The sequence below is a fragment of the Ahaetulla prasina genome, chromosome 3 (genome assembly GCF_028640845.1).
Source record: "Ahaetulla prasina isolate Xishuangbanna chromosome 3, ASM2864084v1, whole genome shotgun sequence".
Lineage (NCBI taxonomy): Eukaryota > Metazoa > Chordata > Lepidosauria > Squamata > Colubridae > Ahaetulla > Ahaetulla prasina.
The window spans coordinates 52,271,944-52,289,394 of NC_080541.1; the positions used below are offsets into that span (position 1 = coordinate 52,271,944).

General features: G+C 36.7%; 1 protein-coding gene across 2 annotated transcripts in view; it reads right to left on the bottom strand.

Annotated features, from left to right (window-relative positions):
- Positions 1-2,867: 2,867 nt before the first annotated feature.
- Positions 2,868-17,451, bottom strand: part of ASXL3 (ASXL transcriptional regulator 3) — a 137,364-nt gene continuing 122,780 nt past the window's right edge. For both annotated transcript variants that reach the window (XM_058176925.1, XM_058176926.1), the window contains 2 exons: positions 14,072-15,989; positions 2,868-12,961 (listed from right to left, as the gene is read on the bottom strand). In XM_058176925.1, the coding sequence (XP_058032908.1) occupies positions 9,344-12,961; positions 14,072-15,989 (5,536 nt within the window). In that variant the 3' untranslated portion in view covers positions 2,868-9,343. The remainder of the gene's footprint in view (positions 12,962-14,071; positions 15,990-17,451) is intronic.

Genomic DNA, 17,451 nt, shown 5'->3' on the forward strand with positions numbered 1-17,451 from the left:
TATTGATGGGAGGAAGGAAAAAAAGAAAAGGACCAGTAGGATGGTGAACAACCAAGCTAGGGACAGATTGCCATGGAGAAAATCTATCTATGTCGTTGCTAAGAGTCAACACCAACTTGATAATCAATCATAATAACCAATCATAGCATACATTCTCTGTTACTTTCAAGAAAGAATGCACTTTCAGACATATGGTAGTATTTAGGAAGGACAGTAGATTAGGAGGAAAAAGACTTTTCCATTTTCTAGGGATGAACTAAAGAACTGTCATTCTTGAATTATTTCTTCCGTCATTCAAATCCCATTATGTTTTGCAGTAAGGATGAGAGTAATATTCAAGATGTTTGTACTTATAATCCAGGATTCATGTCTTTTCTATTTTAACTGACATGCTTTTCTAAAGCAGAGAGATGAAAAATTAAAGCAGTAGTGACAGGAAAGCTAAAACGAGCCAATTTTCCATATCCCACTAGGCAGACTAGCTCAGATGTCATTATATATGAAAAAAGAAGCTTGTATTAGATCTGGATTTCCTGCTCTGAAGCAGCAGACATGGGGGGGGAGGGGTTGGGGGGGAATTCTGAATCACTCGTCTTTCTTAATTTTATTCATAAAGCTTTACACCTCTAAGCTGAACGTGAATTTTATTTGCACTAATTATTGGCACATTTGAGATATAAAATGCATCCCTGGAAGATTACTCTGACATCTTTATTTCACATTTGAAATTATAGAGTGATTTGGAAGTCACTAAAGTGTTCTGTCAGTGAACCCATTTGTGAAGAGAGACTTTGAAGTTGGATCCTTAAATGACAGCCAAATTAATTCTGAAGGAACCAGTGGCATTTGTTTACATTTCTGCTGGATTCTATATGATGCAGAAGCAAAAATTCATACGAGTGAACTGAATGAAATTCATCTGTCACCTCAGGCATTTTTTTTTCAGAACTTGGATAATGGGTCTAGGTTGTCCCAATTCTGTGGAAAATAGAAGAGTCTGTCCTGTAGTACAGAGATCCCCTTTCTTCTATACCCCTTATAATAAACAAATTGGCCCTCAATTCTCACCTCTCTCATTTTATGAGGACAAATGAGATCAAAAGCATCTGCCTCACCGTGTTTACTGTTTCAGACATTCCGTCACATATTGTGTGAAACTTTACTTTCCAGAAAAGTCCATATTATTCCAGCAAGTGGAATTTATGGAACAAACTTCTATATATATATAAAATTTAAAATATATATTTAAAATTTTTTGCTCCTTTCATACCAACATGCAACATCACAATGGACTGCAGAAGAGGCAAGTCTTGTATTTTACCACCACAATGTCACTTTGATTCTTCTGCAACTATTACTGATCACTGCACTGATTTGATGTTACGTCTCTTTCTCTGTGTTGATGCTTTATACCAGGGGTCTCCAACCTTGGTTCCTTTAAGACTTGTGGACTTCCAACTCCCAGAGTTCCTCAGCCAGCTTTGCTGGCTGAGGGACTCTGGGAGTGGAAGTCCACAAGTCTTAAAGGGACCAAGGTTGGAGATCCCTGCTTTATACAGTACTGTTTTATGATTTAAAAATACAAAAGGATTCTTGGGTTGTGAGAGAACAAGAGTTTGCTATCTCTATGGTAGTTATCAACTTGGTTTTGGAGAGGCACAATTCCAATAAAACTCCAAACGATGACTGCAGCATCTCTCTTTTCCAATATTATTCTCTGCAACTGGCTTAAGAATCACCCCTTCTTCCATGTCCTGGGCTGGGCTGCTAACTTATACTAACTTGTGGCCTTTTCCCAGATTCTTGGGTCTTACCATTTCCTAATAGTGACACAGAAAGAAGTTCACCCAGTGCATCTTTTTATCCTTATTATGGTATTTCTGTGATTTGACTGTTCACTTTGGTCTGGATATGATAAATTAGATAGATAGATAGATATATATAGAGATAGAGATATATAGAGCTGCTTTCTGCTATGTAAGGTATAATCATTTGCTCTCCATGTCTTAATTTGCGGAATCAGCATATTAAAACTAGGTTTAATCATTCCTGTACAAAAATAACTGAAAAGAATCAAACTGCATTTAACTGAATTGCTTTCACTGTGTACGTCTTGCATGTAATTTAGGAACAATCTTAACCTCCAAGTACTCTGGCCAGGAAGATCTAATATTTCTGAAGTACTGCCAGTAAAAGACTAGCAGGCTGAAAATAATAGTTTTTGCCTCCTCGAAAGAAACAAAAAGATTCCTTAAGACTGTGACCTCAAGACCTGATCTAAAGGGTTTTAGTTGTTGTTGTTGTTGTGAATTGTGAAGAACTCAAAGAGCTTTAGGTTCTGCATGCCAAACCTCAACTATTTTCTTCCTATGTTTGCCTACAAAGAGAGGAATAAAGGGATCTTTTATGCTTCTGAAGTAAAAAAAAAAACACAACAAATTTGAGAAACATCAGATTATTGTCCTATCACGGTAATAGCATCCTTGGGAGCATGAGATTTTCCAACTTTATTGCCTAACGTATGATTTCTTGCCTCGTAAATTGTGGTAATTTGGAGCGGAGTGGAGAAACTTAATTGTATTTTTTGATAGCATTTTTTTAAGAAAGACTAATCACTAATTAAATACCACCCAAATATCTTCCAAACCTACTCCCCCATATATGTCACAATGCTCCATCTACTTTGTGGCCTCCATCCAACAAAACAATAAAATGTGGAACTTTGCCTTATTTTCTTTTAGCACATTTAAAAGAAGTGGGGGAAATAATACACCAACCAATGTTTATTCTTGCTTTTATTTTGTTTAGAATATTTTGATATTGAAGCCCAAATTATTATTTTCAAGGAACTGGTGGGGGGGGGGGAATAGAGCAAACATGTAGACAGAACAAAAGTTTCCATTTGTATTATAATTTTGTGATCAATTATTTTGGTAAGCAAACAATGTTTTCTTTAAAAAAAAAATACAGACAGCACCAGTGATGAAGCATGATCCCTGAATTCTAAACCAAACACTGTATCTTAAAAGAAAAAAAATCACTTGGTCACATTTATTCAGGTAATAAAGAATAACCACCGCAATGCCGCTGAAATCAAGTGTTCCCCTTTCTGAGAATTTAACACAAAGTGTATGTGCGTGAGTGCGTGGGTGTGTTTGTGTATTTCTTTGGTAGAGGACTGAGAGGAGTTTTTGTTTCTCTATCCAAGGACAAAAATATCTATTTATGGTAAGAATACATAAATGTGTGTTCCTCAGGCATGCTAGATATGGGTTGATTTCACATTGCTTCAATCTGGGCATGAGAAATACTTCCCGAAAAAAGGCATTGAATGGCTAGTGTCAAAGAGATGTAAACATTCAAAATACTGACAAATAATAATAATCAGAGCATACAAAACTCAGTACCAAAAATGTTGATCGATTCAGGTGTTTGAAAAACAGTAACAAAAACAAAATGAAACAAAACAAAACCCCACTTTACAGCAGTACAAGAGAATTATGGCAACAAAGTAAAGCACTTTTCTTGTAACATTCATGAACAATACAAAGACAAAAGTATTCTACAGGCTAAATTATCTTTAAACTATCAAATATAGTACAAAGCGAAATATGTGCTATAAAAAAAAGCAGCTCCTTTAAATTAGGCAAAAAATACTATTTTGTTGGTTTTACAATGACAAAGCATGATGATTGAAGACAGCAGGACTTCCCCTTCAATTCAGAAACATTTAGCCACACAGGTTGAGGCTTATTTGCCAACAGGTCATCTTCTTAGTGTTGCACAGGATTCCTGCTGTCACCCACAGGAAATCAGTGCTTAATATGTCTTCCCACATGGAAGCTAAGATGATCCTGCTAGATGGGGTTTCTGATCTCCTCCTGAGTGCTGGTCCTTGGCCTTCAACATATTATGCAAAACCAGAGACTAGAACAACTTCTCTGAAATTGTGTGCGTGTTTATAAGGACTGCAGCATATGAACATTTCTCTTTAGAAACTGCATTATAAAGCACCATCTGCACCAGTTCAGAAGAAACTGAGCAAGAAATTCTATGGTCCTGAAAAGAGAATTCAGTCATTCATCCTGATAACACATACCACTTTGAAAGATATTCTATAGGACACATTTTTGCTTTATGGCTCAACCTTTCTCTCCCCAAACCAGATTAGTTTCATGCACTACATCATAGAGGATAAATGGAATACAAAATTGGGAGTGCCAACTTCAATTTTTTACATTATTATTTCAATAAAATAAGGGATTTCCATGTAAAAAACATTTTGTAAAAGACAAAATCCACATGGGAAATGTCCCAACAGTATGTACAGACCTTAACAGTTGTTAATAAAAATGTTAAAGATGATGGAATATCTTGCTAAAAAGAATACTGCTTAAAAACAAAGGTGAAAAACTCTGGGTATTGATCAATTTTTAAAAGAGCTGCATGAATATGGATGTACAATGATTTTTTGTGCTAGCTGGCCTTATCTCATCTCCTGATTATATTATTTTTTTCTTTAAGTTAGCATATACAAATGAACATTTTCTGTATAAAGTGTAAAGAGGGAATGTGAGAAATGTTTTTTTTTTAAAGTTTCATATGCACATCCTTTGCAATGAATAACAACCTGACTTTTTCTCTATTCCTTGTGGAATATACTTTTTCCAGTATTTTGTGATGTGAATCTTATGATAACTTCTTACATTTTTGTTAGAAGAAATATTGAGGGCCCCATGACCAAAAAAAATGATGTCATTAATGTCCTGGAAAGGTGAACACCTTTTTGTTAAGATCTCCCCAAAATACACCATGTTCTAGTCCCGCCTTGGGCGCAAAGCCAGCTGCGTGGCTTTAGCCAGTCATGCATTCTCAGCCTAGGAAGAGGGCAAGGGCTAAAAATCTTGCCAAGAAAGTTTCAGGGACTTGTTTAGGAAGTAACCAGGAGTCACCACTGACTTAAAGGCACACACACAAAAAAGCACCAAGCAGAAATCCTGCTACTACAATATTTTCAGGGAGTTATCTATACGTATTGACTTCAAGGGATGGTTACATTGACCCCACTGCCAGGAGGTTTCTTTCTCTCCATTGAAAGCCAGTAGGCAGCTTTGTTTGCTTAAATTACAACATCAAGTAGCTACACATGACTAGCTACCTTGCACCAGAACCCAAATGTCTTCTCTATATGATTCCTGATTGGTTAGGATCATGCACATCCTTTCAAATTAAAAAATGCACTTCAACAGATAATGGAAATAATAGTGTAATCAGAGATGAAACATACAAGTAGAAAATTGGATGGTAGATATTTCACAGATACCTGCCTCACAGCCCTAACACTTGTATGAAAAATTTAAATCCAGCATTTCATACATAGCCCTAGAGTATGCGACTCTGTTCTTTGAGCTGATATATCTGACTATCTTTCCCAAGGAAAAGTACTTCTGAAAATATTTAAAACAGAAAATGCATGTTGCAATTTTTTTCAAGATATGAACAAAAAACTATTTCCATGAACCTCTTCCTATAAAATCACAGCACCTTTTCACACAAACTAACACTGTATCACAGTGCCAGCTTCCTATGGAGATTAGACAGTTACATATAGATGTTCTTTGCTAATGATCTCTTCTCTCCTTAAAACAACTGCACTTTTCCACAGTATTCTGTCCAATAACCTATCTACTGCCTTACGCTATTTCAAAATTCTGTGGACCATACTATTTTAAAATCTGTTACATTATATATAAACCACGTGAAGATGAATGCATGTCTTTTTCTTTTTATTATAGCCACTTAATTTGCAGACGAGGATGTGCATATACACACACACTAACATGAATGAACACACACACACACACACACACACACACACACACACACTGAATCATACACACAATTGAAATAGAGGGAAAATTGCTGGTGTAAGAATTGCCTAACATAACTATACATGAAAAAACACCTTTGCCCGTTCCACAGATAAACAAATACATGTCAAAAACTTCCACAAGACAATCTTGTAGAATACTGACATACCAATGTTTGGGCAAAAATGAGAAGAGACAGGAATATGCAAAATTAATACAATACTTGTCTTCTTCCAGATAACAAATACTATAAGCCACTACTGCCACCATCAGGCATTTCTAAATAGCAAATCAAATTAATTTCAGATGGAATAGAAATAGTGGCTTAAGATTCACAGTGGGAAAAATGTTGATAGATGTATAATAATATTTAACAACCCTTACTAAATGCCTTTTCTTCAATGTTATATTAATAGTTTATAAGCATGCCATTCTAATATATGCCAGATATACCCATTGTGAAAAGAACTACCTTTCATCATTCGCCAAAGTTGATCTAGATTTATATTTAATGGTACATCTGAGTCTTAAAAGATTATGTGGAAAGAGCTATATCTATACAGGTAGTCCTTTACTTCCAACAGTTCATTTAGTGACAGTTTGAAGTTACGACACTGAAAACAGTGCTTTATGACCATTTTTCACTTATGACTGTTACAGCATTCCTGTGATCACATGATCAAAATTCAGAGGTTTGGCAACTGACTCATATTTATGATGGCTGCATTGTCCTGGGATCATGTGATCACCTTTTGCAACATTCTGACAAGCAAAGTCAATGGGGAACCCAGATTCAGTTAACAACCAAGTTACTAACTTAACAACTGCAGTGATTCACTTAACAACTGTGGCAAGGAAGGTTGTAAAATGGGGCAAAATTCACTTAAATTCTGTTTCACTTAGCAACAGAAATTTTGGGCTCAATTGTGGTCATAAGTTGAGGACTACTTGTATATAGATGGGTATATTAAATTGCAAAATAGGCACCCAAAGAAGGAATCCTAAGGTTTCTTTTGCCTGCTGTTTATCGGTCAAACATAATTGCATATACATAAGGAATTACATTTTTCCACCTTATATCTACTACCAAAGGTCAGTAACCTGAGCCTGGGAGAAGATGCTATTTGGAACATAGTTCAAGGAACAGTGTGAGTGCCTTTATCAAGTAAGTGCTGAGATTCAGGAACATCCACCTTTTAAAATATTTTCATTAATGGAATGGCCATTATAGCTAATTTCCAGTCTTTCCCCTTACTCCAATAGTTCAAACAGAATGTTTTAATGCTGTTAGCCACACACAGACAAACAAATATAACCTGGAGACACCCAGGCACTTCAAATTTTCATTCCAGACTAAGATGCTTGCAGACAAATCCTTGGCATGTTTATGATATTCAGTGCAGGTCAGAATGACTAAAATTGTTACTGTAAGTGCTTAACTTTCTCTGAATTGTGCTCACATGTCCTATGGCGTGCTATAGCAGCTACCATTTATTTAAGACTGATAGAAGGCAATCTAAAAACTGTTCACAATGATTGAATCTGGAAACTCACCTGCTGTATTTAATTACTGTACCAAAAAGATCTCGAATTTAGCTAATATGGAGACACATGTATCTTTAACAACAAGTCCATCTATTTGGAACATTACAAAAACATGCCTTTTAAATCTATATTTTTAAAATAATCTCTTCAGAGGTACCTGAAAGTGCTGAAATATGCATAAATCTTCTAAAATGAGTGCTTTAGTAAGGCAATTATAATGGTGTAAATTTGATTATACCGTAGAAGATCAAGACTACTGTTAATATACCTGCTATGAAAACAGAACAGAAATCCAATCCAGTCAACTCACAAGATCTCTGAATAAGGGAATGCAAGCCTGCTTATTGCAGCTCATTAAGGAAAAAAGGAAAATGAGTTTCATGTTTAATATGGCCCCACAAAAGTATAATGTCCAAACAGTAGAGCTTTACTAATAGTTAGAAATGCCTGGAAGTCTTATATAGTTTAATAATAAAAGAGGATAAAATACATATAATATACTAAAGTATATTTTAATGTTATACTTATTTTTAAAATCCTCATTATGTTAAAACTTGAGAATACAAAATAAACGTCAAATTGTTTATTTCAAATAAGAACTATTTGCATTTTTTGAAGCATCTTGCTATTAAAAGCCTTAACACAAGGGGTGGGCGGAAAATATCTGTTTTGTGAATGGATTACCAGGCATGAAGTTAGTAAGGTTCTACTGTGTGGGTAAAAAGGATATCTTTCTCTAACGTTTATTAAGTTCTGGTGATTAAATTCATGTGATAGCATGCAAGTTGCTTCCCTTTTACATTTTATGTTCACTCCCTCACTTTTAAGATAACCATGCATCTCCTCTTATTAAGTTCCATATTTTTAACCCTTTACAATACTTCTCTTTAGTAAAAAGAACTTAGCAATTGCTACAGTTCTTCTCAAATAATTTGGTGGCTATATATTTTGTATATAACTAACATAAACTACTAGTAAATACAATATTGAGAGTAAGATTTAGTATCCCTTTAAAATCTCTTCATTCCTCTACAAGGCTATACAATATTTGTGGGGTAAGCTGTGTTAACAGACAAAAATGTTTTAACATAAAAGTTATTTAAAAATATCCCAAGTTGTAAACATATTTAAAAGGACTATAAATCATACGATTGCTTTGCTCTTTTAAATCTTCAGAAACAAAGAATCGCTTTGAAAATGGTATCACTTTTCAGAATACCCTTAGATATAAAATGGTGCATACTATGAATATATGTTAAATATCTCATTTTAGGACAAAATTATAAGTGAAACTTGAGGAAGATAAATGAATTAATAAATTCTATTATAATAGCTGTACTTATTTCCCGTCCCGAACTTCTAAAGCCATGAAGATTCTAGTTTGTTAAAACTTGTTGCCAGGTTTAATTATACTCTAGTATAACAGCTTCTTAAGAAGGGATCAAATTACCCACATTAGCTGCCAATGGATCAAAATCAATCACTGCAGGCAATCTTGGCTCCAGGTGTGCAAAACCTGCCAAATGGCCATTGCAATGATGGTCTGCTAAGGGAACCTGACTTTCATTCTTTTTTATCCTTCTTTTTTTCCCCCATGGGCTACGGCTGTGCCACATTCATCTACTCTTTCATGCACAGAAACATGGACACTGAGCAATTTGTCATTTTTTTCACTGGGAAATCGACTTATAAATGGTAAAAATAAAATTATGTAGTAAGACATGAACAATGTTACATTTTAAGACAGTAAGAATTCTGGACACTTCTTAAAGGGGAATTACCAGGGAGAGCCATGCAAGCCAAACTCACTCCATTCCAAAGCATCCCTAGCAACTTTTTTTTAAAAATCCAGATACAATATGGCCTACAGAATTCCAGTTATTCTTCTCTTTTGCTTTCCTGTGTTAACAAGGAATGTGCTTTGGATTCTATCGAACAACTAAACAAGCTACACACAATTTGGAAGGACCTATGCAGTCATCATGGCAGAAAGCACCACAGCCCTTGCATACTATCATGGCTTTCAGCCTGCAAGAACATTTCAGTTCCAACTCATCTGCGCTGCTGCTGTCGGCAAATTTCTGAACCGGGATTTGGGCATTTTGAATAGGTAGGCTTGTGGTTGTAGTTGAACTACTCCCTAAAATTCCAATAGATTTTTCAATGGCAGAGGTCGCCCTTTTGAAACTTGTGCTACCAAAGTGTATTGTAGGGTAATTTCCACGCTGTTGCTGCTGCTGCTGCGCCTGTATTTTTGGAGCAGTTAATGGGGCAAAAGGCTTCTGTGATTCTGAAAGTAAATAGGAAGGAAAGTCGGCATTTTTCAATGCAAAAGCTTTCAACTGTTCTTTGACTTCATTCTGATCGTAGGAAGCTTGTTTCATGCCTAGCTCACAGCTGCTGCTTAAGCCTTCCTCCAAAGAAATGGGTTCTGATTTTATATTGCTACAGACATTTGCCGGCTGAGGCCAACTAAGTCTTTTGGTGGTTTCCATAGTAACTCCTGGTTGTTTGTGATCAGATGGAGCTTCTGCACTGGGAGGGGGAGGGGGCGGAGGGGGCGGAGGATGCACTAATGATTTATTCTGCAGAGTTTGTGAGGCACTGGGGATGTCATCACTTTCCTTAATTTGAACGTTTGGGGAAAAAACAGTTGCCAGTCTCAGCTGGTGAGGTGCTGTAGACATATTGGCCTCTCCCAGGGCCTTCTGCTCTAGGTGCCTGCTGAAAGCAAAGGAACTGCAGCCAGATGGGGCTTTCAAAGTTGCCTGCATCAAAGTGGCTGTGGTAACAGGGCCTCGGGCAGCCATTGGCATTTGGTAGAAATGTGGTTGATGGGAGGTACTTGTTTCGGTGTGGAAGATGCCATTTTTCTCTACACTAAATAAGTTCTTCTGGAAACTGCACGAGGGCAATGGCCTTTTCTGCTGCTTAATCTCTGGACTGTGAGCTATTCTGCTTTGAATGGTGTGCTTGCTTGGCCACTCCTGTTTAAATAGTTGGCCATGTCCAAGTTGATTCATGCTAGAAGTGATTATACAAGGAGTCACTTTAATATCTGAATCCACTGAAGACTTCCCAGGCTCACATTTAATTTCTCCAGCCGTCTTGGCTACTCTCTTTTTGGGATGATTTTCACGTTTGCGGATTTGTAGTGGGAGTATATTTGTGGGTGTGAAATCTCTCCCATCTGCATTTGGGGAGCTGGAAAGGTTTTCAACTGCGTTTCGCTCAGATGTGACTGATTTACACCTGGAGGTAGTTTGCAAAGGCAAAGGAAGTCGACTGATTTCTAATTTGGCCCCTAACCTGGGCTGTGGCAATACTTTTTCCAATGGCAAGTTGCCTTGCAGTAACTGGGTCACTAAAGGATTATTGGCTTCTACTGATGACAAGCGGCAACTTGAGGTTCCAGCATTTGTAACTCTTTTCAATGTCTCTGTTGTCAGTGCCAAAGAGTGCTCCATGGAATCGGTTACAGATCTCTTAGAGCTCTGAGCTGGCTGTGAGCTTGGGGCTATTTCTGCAGTTTGCACAGGCATTTCAGGTCTTACAAAATCTTCCATGTCCATCCTAAAGCATTTGTCAGATTCGTTTCTTTCTGACTTAACAGGCAAGGCTATGCTTGTCACATTTCTTGTATGCATCTCATGCAGATGTACCAAACCTGAAGGCTCTGTTTTCACATTTTTTAAACAGTTATTTTCTGAATATTCCTTAGGCTTACTTGGGTTAAGATGATTGACCAAAGACTGCTCAGTATTCATTACCTCATTGTCATTCCAACAGATTCGGCTGTTAGGATTATATCGGTTGGTACAGATACTTTCTGCTTCCCTCTTGAAAGTTAAAGGATCTTGAAACTGTTCTGAGAAACCTTGGGTTGGAGGAACAACATCCAACTGTTTATCTTGAGGTCCAAGAGGCACTTCTCGAAGAGCAGTACACGTTGCTTGTAAATGCTTGCCATCTTGCTTGGTTGGACCATTGTTAAAAGCAGAGCTGGGCTCCAAATGTTCATTATTAAGTAGCTCTGGCCTACTTATGACAGATACTTGTGGGCATGTTATGTTTTGTAAAGCAGTTTCAATCCTAATCGGCCTGTTTTGTGCTTCCACGCTACTTTCTGTACTTTCCGTGGAAAGACCCAGAGATAAGCTTGAATTCATTGTTGTCATTGTGTGATCAACAATGACTTTACAAGGAATGGATCTATTTGCAGGTGCCTGTATATATCCTACTGAGGGTTTACCAGGCATATCTAAACGGCTTCTCATCCCTGAATTTCTCTCTATGCCATCAGCACTCATTTTGATGGAATTCTCATAAGAATTTACAGTCATCATGTTGCTGGCAAATATAGAAATGGAAGTCCTGCCAATGGAATCTCCTACTGAAAGTGCCTCATTTCCATGTAAAGCTGCCCTAACAGAGATGCTGTTTGACAAAGCACTTGGGTCGCTGCACCCAGTTAGGGATATCTTATCTGAAGGATATCTACTTATAGATCCTCCTGGAGGAATCAAAACAGAGCTGCCAGACAGGTGATCTGATAAATTACTTACAATAGATGAAGTTGGCACAGTGATATACTGACTTGAAATTGCACTAGTTGCATTGCTACTTGGCATTGGTAATATTTTCTTCTCTAAAGAATCTGACAAGACGGTAGTGTTGGCTGTGGCTGGAGGACCGGAGTTTTCATGACATTTTGGCACAATAGCAACGCATGGAGTGTCAGCCCCTTGGATGGATTTCAGCATAGTTATATTGCTAGTCTTTGTGTCTGTACTTTCAACAGACATTAAAACAGAGGGCTTATCAACTGCACCAGCAAAAGAAAGTTCCTTAATTGTTCCTGACTTAGCAGTGCTACACACAGAACCAGGAACTGAGTTTTTCTTATATAGGACTGAAATACTGTCTGGAGAGGTAGAAGATAGCATTTTCTCACAAAACTGAGGCACAGATATGCTTTCATCAGAATTTTGAACAGGGATATCAGTGCTAGTTTCTGGCAAAGAAGTGGCATTAAGAGAGTGCTGCAATAAAGCAGTAGCTTCACGAAGGTGAGCAGATTTGTTGCTAGGAGACCGACAGTTAGGATTAACTATAATTACACCAGTAGAACCTTCAATCTTTGTTTCAGAAGCTACAGAGATCTCCACAACTGATGGAGCTTCTTTCAAAGCCTGCTGAGACTTGCATTCCTTGTTGCTCTGGAGAAAGTGGGCTCTTGCTTGGTGCTTTGCAAACAACTTGGCTTTTGTTTGCTCCTTGATATGGGCCAATGTTCGGGTCTTCCCACCTTCACAGGGGCTCCCCAGCCCTCCAGAAACAATGCTTGCAGCTGCAGCAACTGCAGCAGCTGCTGCTGCTTCCCTCTGAGCTCTGGCTTGCTGGGCTCTTGCTTTGATATCTGCAAGAGTTCTGGCCCCAGTGTTTCTCCCGCTGCTCACGGAGGTACTTGGAGTAGCCCTAGGTTCTGGTTTGGAAACCGGCTGGCTCTTGATGATAAAGGGTGGGCCAATTTTTGAGAGTTGAATCTGAATGGGAAAAGAGAATATATTAAAACAGTATTAGAAAATCATAGTTTATGGTGAACAGCTTTAAGTTTTTACCATATGATGGTGAAAATGTTTAATTAGCACAAGCAAATGTTTAATATTCTATATATTATTAATTCCCCCATTAATATATTGCTTTATGAATTGGAGGAAATACTATTTGCATTGTCAGAAAATAATGAGTTTAGTTTCAAGGTCCTTTAATATTTTCCAGAACATCTATTTATGCTGCATGCCTCTTTCTGTACAGTTTGCTTTTCACAATCATATTTTCTGATTTTCAGTGTTGTATTCAGAATATAGATATTTGAAAAAAGATTTCATTGAATTTTCTATAGAAGCCAGAAAAGCATTTCCAATTATTTTCATAGGTAGTTTCTCTTTCTAGTCATGGTTATAATTTAATACATCAAAGTTCAATTATCTTAACCCAACTGTTGGTAGTATCTGAATGGACACCACTTCTGTGGATCTCTGTTACAAGAAACTATGCATAGGCAGCGACTAAATAAAGCAAATAAAGCAAGAATGCAACGTTTATAGTTCATACCCTTCTACAAATTGTGTATGTCTGACTACCTAAGTAACTGACAAAACTCCACAAAGCCCGGGGGATAGCACGCTTTTATCTCTCATATGACTTCTCTCATTTATGGTTAGTGATTTCATTATTTTCATTGCATAATATAATGCATCTTAAGAACCAGAGGCATGAATGACACAGTTTATGATTTTACAAATGTTACAGTGAACAATTTCCCTTTTTTATTAATGCATTGCTCAATGACAAAACAAACATTTGCAAAATACTATTGACAATTTCTAATGCTATGTTCCTGAAGGTTCCTGAAAATCACTTTTATAAAAGATAGTATTTCATAATGGTGACATGTCAACTGAGGATGATATAAAGAAATCTATTTATTGGCACCCTACAAGGAACAAAATGATTTTGCAGGCAAAAATTAGTAATTAGGAGGTATCGGTTATTTGTGGAAACTGCTTATGGAAACAATTTCCAGTGTTTCTTGATTTAGCTAAATACAATCCAGGTAATATGTAAGTTTCTAAAGGTAAATTTCAATTTACCTTTAAGGGTGGGACTCTGGGCTCTTCTCTAGGTGGTGGTTCTCTTTCGGATGAATTTGTTGATGAATTACGATGGGCCTGATCATCTTCAATTCTAGCTCTCTTCTCTTTACAGATTCCAAAACTGTGATGTTCAGCTGTTTTCCTCTTTGGAATCTCCAGGTCCCTGCTTTCATTTCTTACTTCAGGTGACTTGGTAACTTCACTTGATTTTGAAGAATAGGAACTTTCAAACCGATTCTGTATAGTCCCTGGAAGTTTGTGAGACTTATTTCTGCCAATTTCTAAAGATGATGCTGAGGTATATAACTTATCATGAGACTTAGATGGAAGAGGTTCAATATTTTTGCATTCTGCCACTTCTGTTAAGACAGATACTTCCAGTTGAGAGATTGTACTTTTGTTTTCAGATCGTTGGTGGCTACCATGATTTCTCATTTTTATCACTTCTGGAGAAGAGCTTTCTGCAAGCGAAGAAATGAAATGGTTCTCTATTTCAGTTTGTGACCTACAAGTTTGATTAGTAAGATTTCTGGACTGGCATCCTTCTGCTAGTGAAGGTTCGGATATGACAGCTTTCATAGCATCAGGTACCCCTTGAAGTGAATTTTGTTGTGATGGAATATTATCTTCTTGTGGAATATTAGGAATGCTACATATTTCTTCTTTCAGAGGTGACAAGGATTCTTCAGACAAACACAATGATTTTCTTTGCTGAATAAATCTTTCACTCACTGGTGAATTGGAAAGTGGAGATGCTTCTGAAGGCAATAGTAAACTATTTGAATGAGATGTTTCAGAAGCTAAAAGAACAGAAGACACGGAAGAAGTTTCAGATGTCAAGGGCAAATCAGACATTGGGGAAGCTTCTGATGGTAAAGGTAAATTAGAAACTGGTGATGCCTCTGAAGTTAGGGGCAAATTTGACAATAGAGATGCTTCTGATGTTACAGGTGAGGCTGGCAGTGGAGATATTTCAGACATTAAAGATGTATTCAGATTATCATCAACAGATTTTTGTTGAGTATTAGTTTCAGTATTTTCAGTGCAAGACATGTCTGATGAGCACACAGTTTCAAGAGACACTGGTGTAGAAGGTTCCTCTGAAGTCGATTGGGTGTCACCTCCAGGAGATGCAATACTGGCAGATGGTTCTTCTGGGCTTTCAGCAGAAAAAGATGTTTCAGAAATACAGGCATTTTCAGAGGACAGTTCATCAGGGTCACTTTGCAATTCCATATGTACTGCAACACCTCCACCAGTGAATAAGGAACCATTAAGGACAGGGGAATATTTTCCATGAGGACTAAGTTCTTTTATGGATTCCAAATCTTTTTCTTCCACATTACTAACAGAATTTGAGGAAGAAGCAGACTGTGAAGGTGATAAACTGCTTTCTATCTGATCTGTTATAACTGACATTTCTTCCTGGGGATAAACCAATCTTTCCTCTTCTTTGATTTCAACATGAGATAATGGACTTAATACATCATTCATCACAACACAGGATTCAGAATTCCCTGTAAGTGGTAATGGATCTGTTTCTTCATTTGTACCAATTGAATTTACTGGTTGTTCTGAATTCACATGTTCTTTTTGGTTCTCTTCCTGACATTCACAAATACTGGTCTCAACTTCCTCAGCAATTTCTTCTTGAATAATGGATTCTTCTGGAATCAAAATGTCTTCTGTTTCTGCCATTAGATCCTTGGAAGGAACATGTTCCATGTTGCAAAGTGCCTGACAGAAATCTCTCTCTGGCAAGAGTGGCGATTGATTGCTCTTTTCTTCATGGTCATCAAAAGAAGGCTCTCTTGAAGGACCAGGCAAATCCGAAGAACCAGAGAGGGATTTATTATCATCTTCATTATTTTGTACTGATGTAAGCTTTCTAGATTCTTCCACTGACATCCCCAACCTAGTCAGAAATCAGAGTTAAATTAAATAACCATATTTCAATAAACTTATGTCAGAAAAATAGCTATTGAGTTTCATTCTATGCTACAAACATATAATCTCTAAAGGAATCAAATGTACCAAAGTTCTGATCTAGAAAAAGTATATTTGACTAATAAAAGAAATTTTAAATGTGCTTACATAACAACATTTTTGCCATTTATTTACAGATATTGACATTTCATTCCACAGTGATACATACTCAATCAAAGCCAGGGCAAAGAGACATTACACAGTTACATGCAGAAAATTACTCTGCTTGCCCTGGTATCCAGCTTTCAGTGATATCATAGAAAATCTATCGGTGGACTGGAGAGTGTGTTAAAAGCCTGTCACCTCTGGCCATTTCTCCACTAGCAGTTTACAGCATATTCTAGAGTCAGCCAACCATTATTGTGCCAAAATGACAGTAATGAAGACAGATTCTATATCACCTCAGTAATGGCTGGGTGATGCCATGAAGGTGTTGTAAATCTCTAAAGAAGAAAAGGGGTTTACCTTAAATTTTGTTATTTTTAACTTCCTCGACTGGTGTTTTTTTATTTATTATTATTATTTCAGTCTACTGATAGAAAGTATTTTTGTCTAATCTAACTATTCTGTCACTATAAATTTAGCATTTAGGTACACAATATTTTTAAGTCTGAGGGGGCCTTTAATGACATGCCAGAACCTCAATTTCAAAAAGTAGATGTAGCCAAAAATTGATTTATTGAAATTTGAATTTCATTTTAAAATTGAATATAACTAATATGATTTATTCATTTAACATTTCCCTCTTGTGTTTTCCTATTATGCCCAAGTAAAGTGTTCTTTGAGTAAAGCTCTACTTTATGGCTACATCCATATAATTTTCTTGGTAGCAGTGCTGATGTGTTTTGGCAATGCTTTCTGGAAACAAATTTAACAGGATTTCTTTCTGAGCATTTATGTATCGAATTACCCTGTCTGATATAATATACAATATTTGGATTTGTTATGTGAGAAAGGTGACCTCACAATACATGTAATTTTCTTGAAAATATTTATATATTAATTTAATGCTCTTCAGATGAGCCAGACTATAATTCCAATTGGCCCCAACTAGTCCAATTCATACTAAGGATAATAGGAGAAGATCACATGAGATAAAAGACGGATTAAACAAGAAAAAGCACAATAGACTTATTTTTCTTAGAATGAGAAGGCACTATGTAAAATTGGTAAAGGTTTTGCTAGTACAGACAGTGTAATCTCTACACTTATTTTAAGTATTAAGTATAATAGCTTAATATGTATTTATGAAAGAATCAAGCATGTTACTCTGAAACTTTTTTCAAACAGAAATGTTCTTCCACTGTTGGTTTTTTTGGTATCTCTATAAAATAAATATATGCATTTCTATACAATATAACACACAAACATACATTGTTTTTATTCACTCA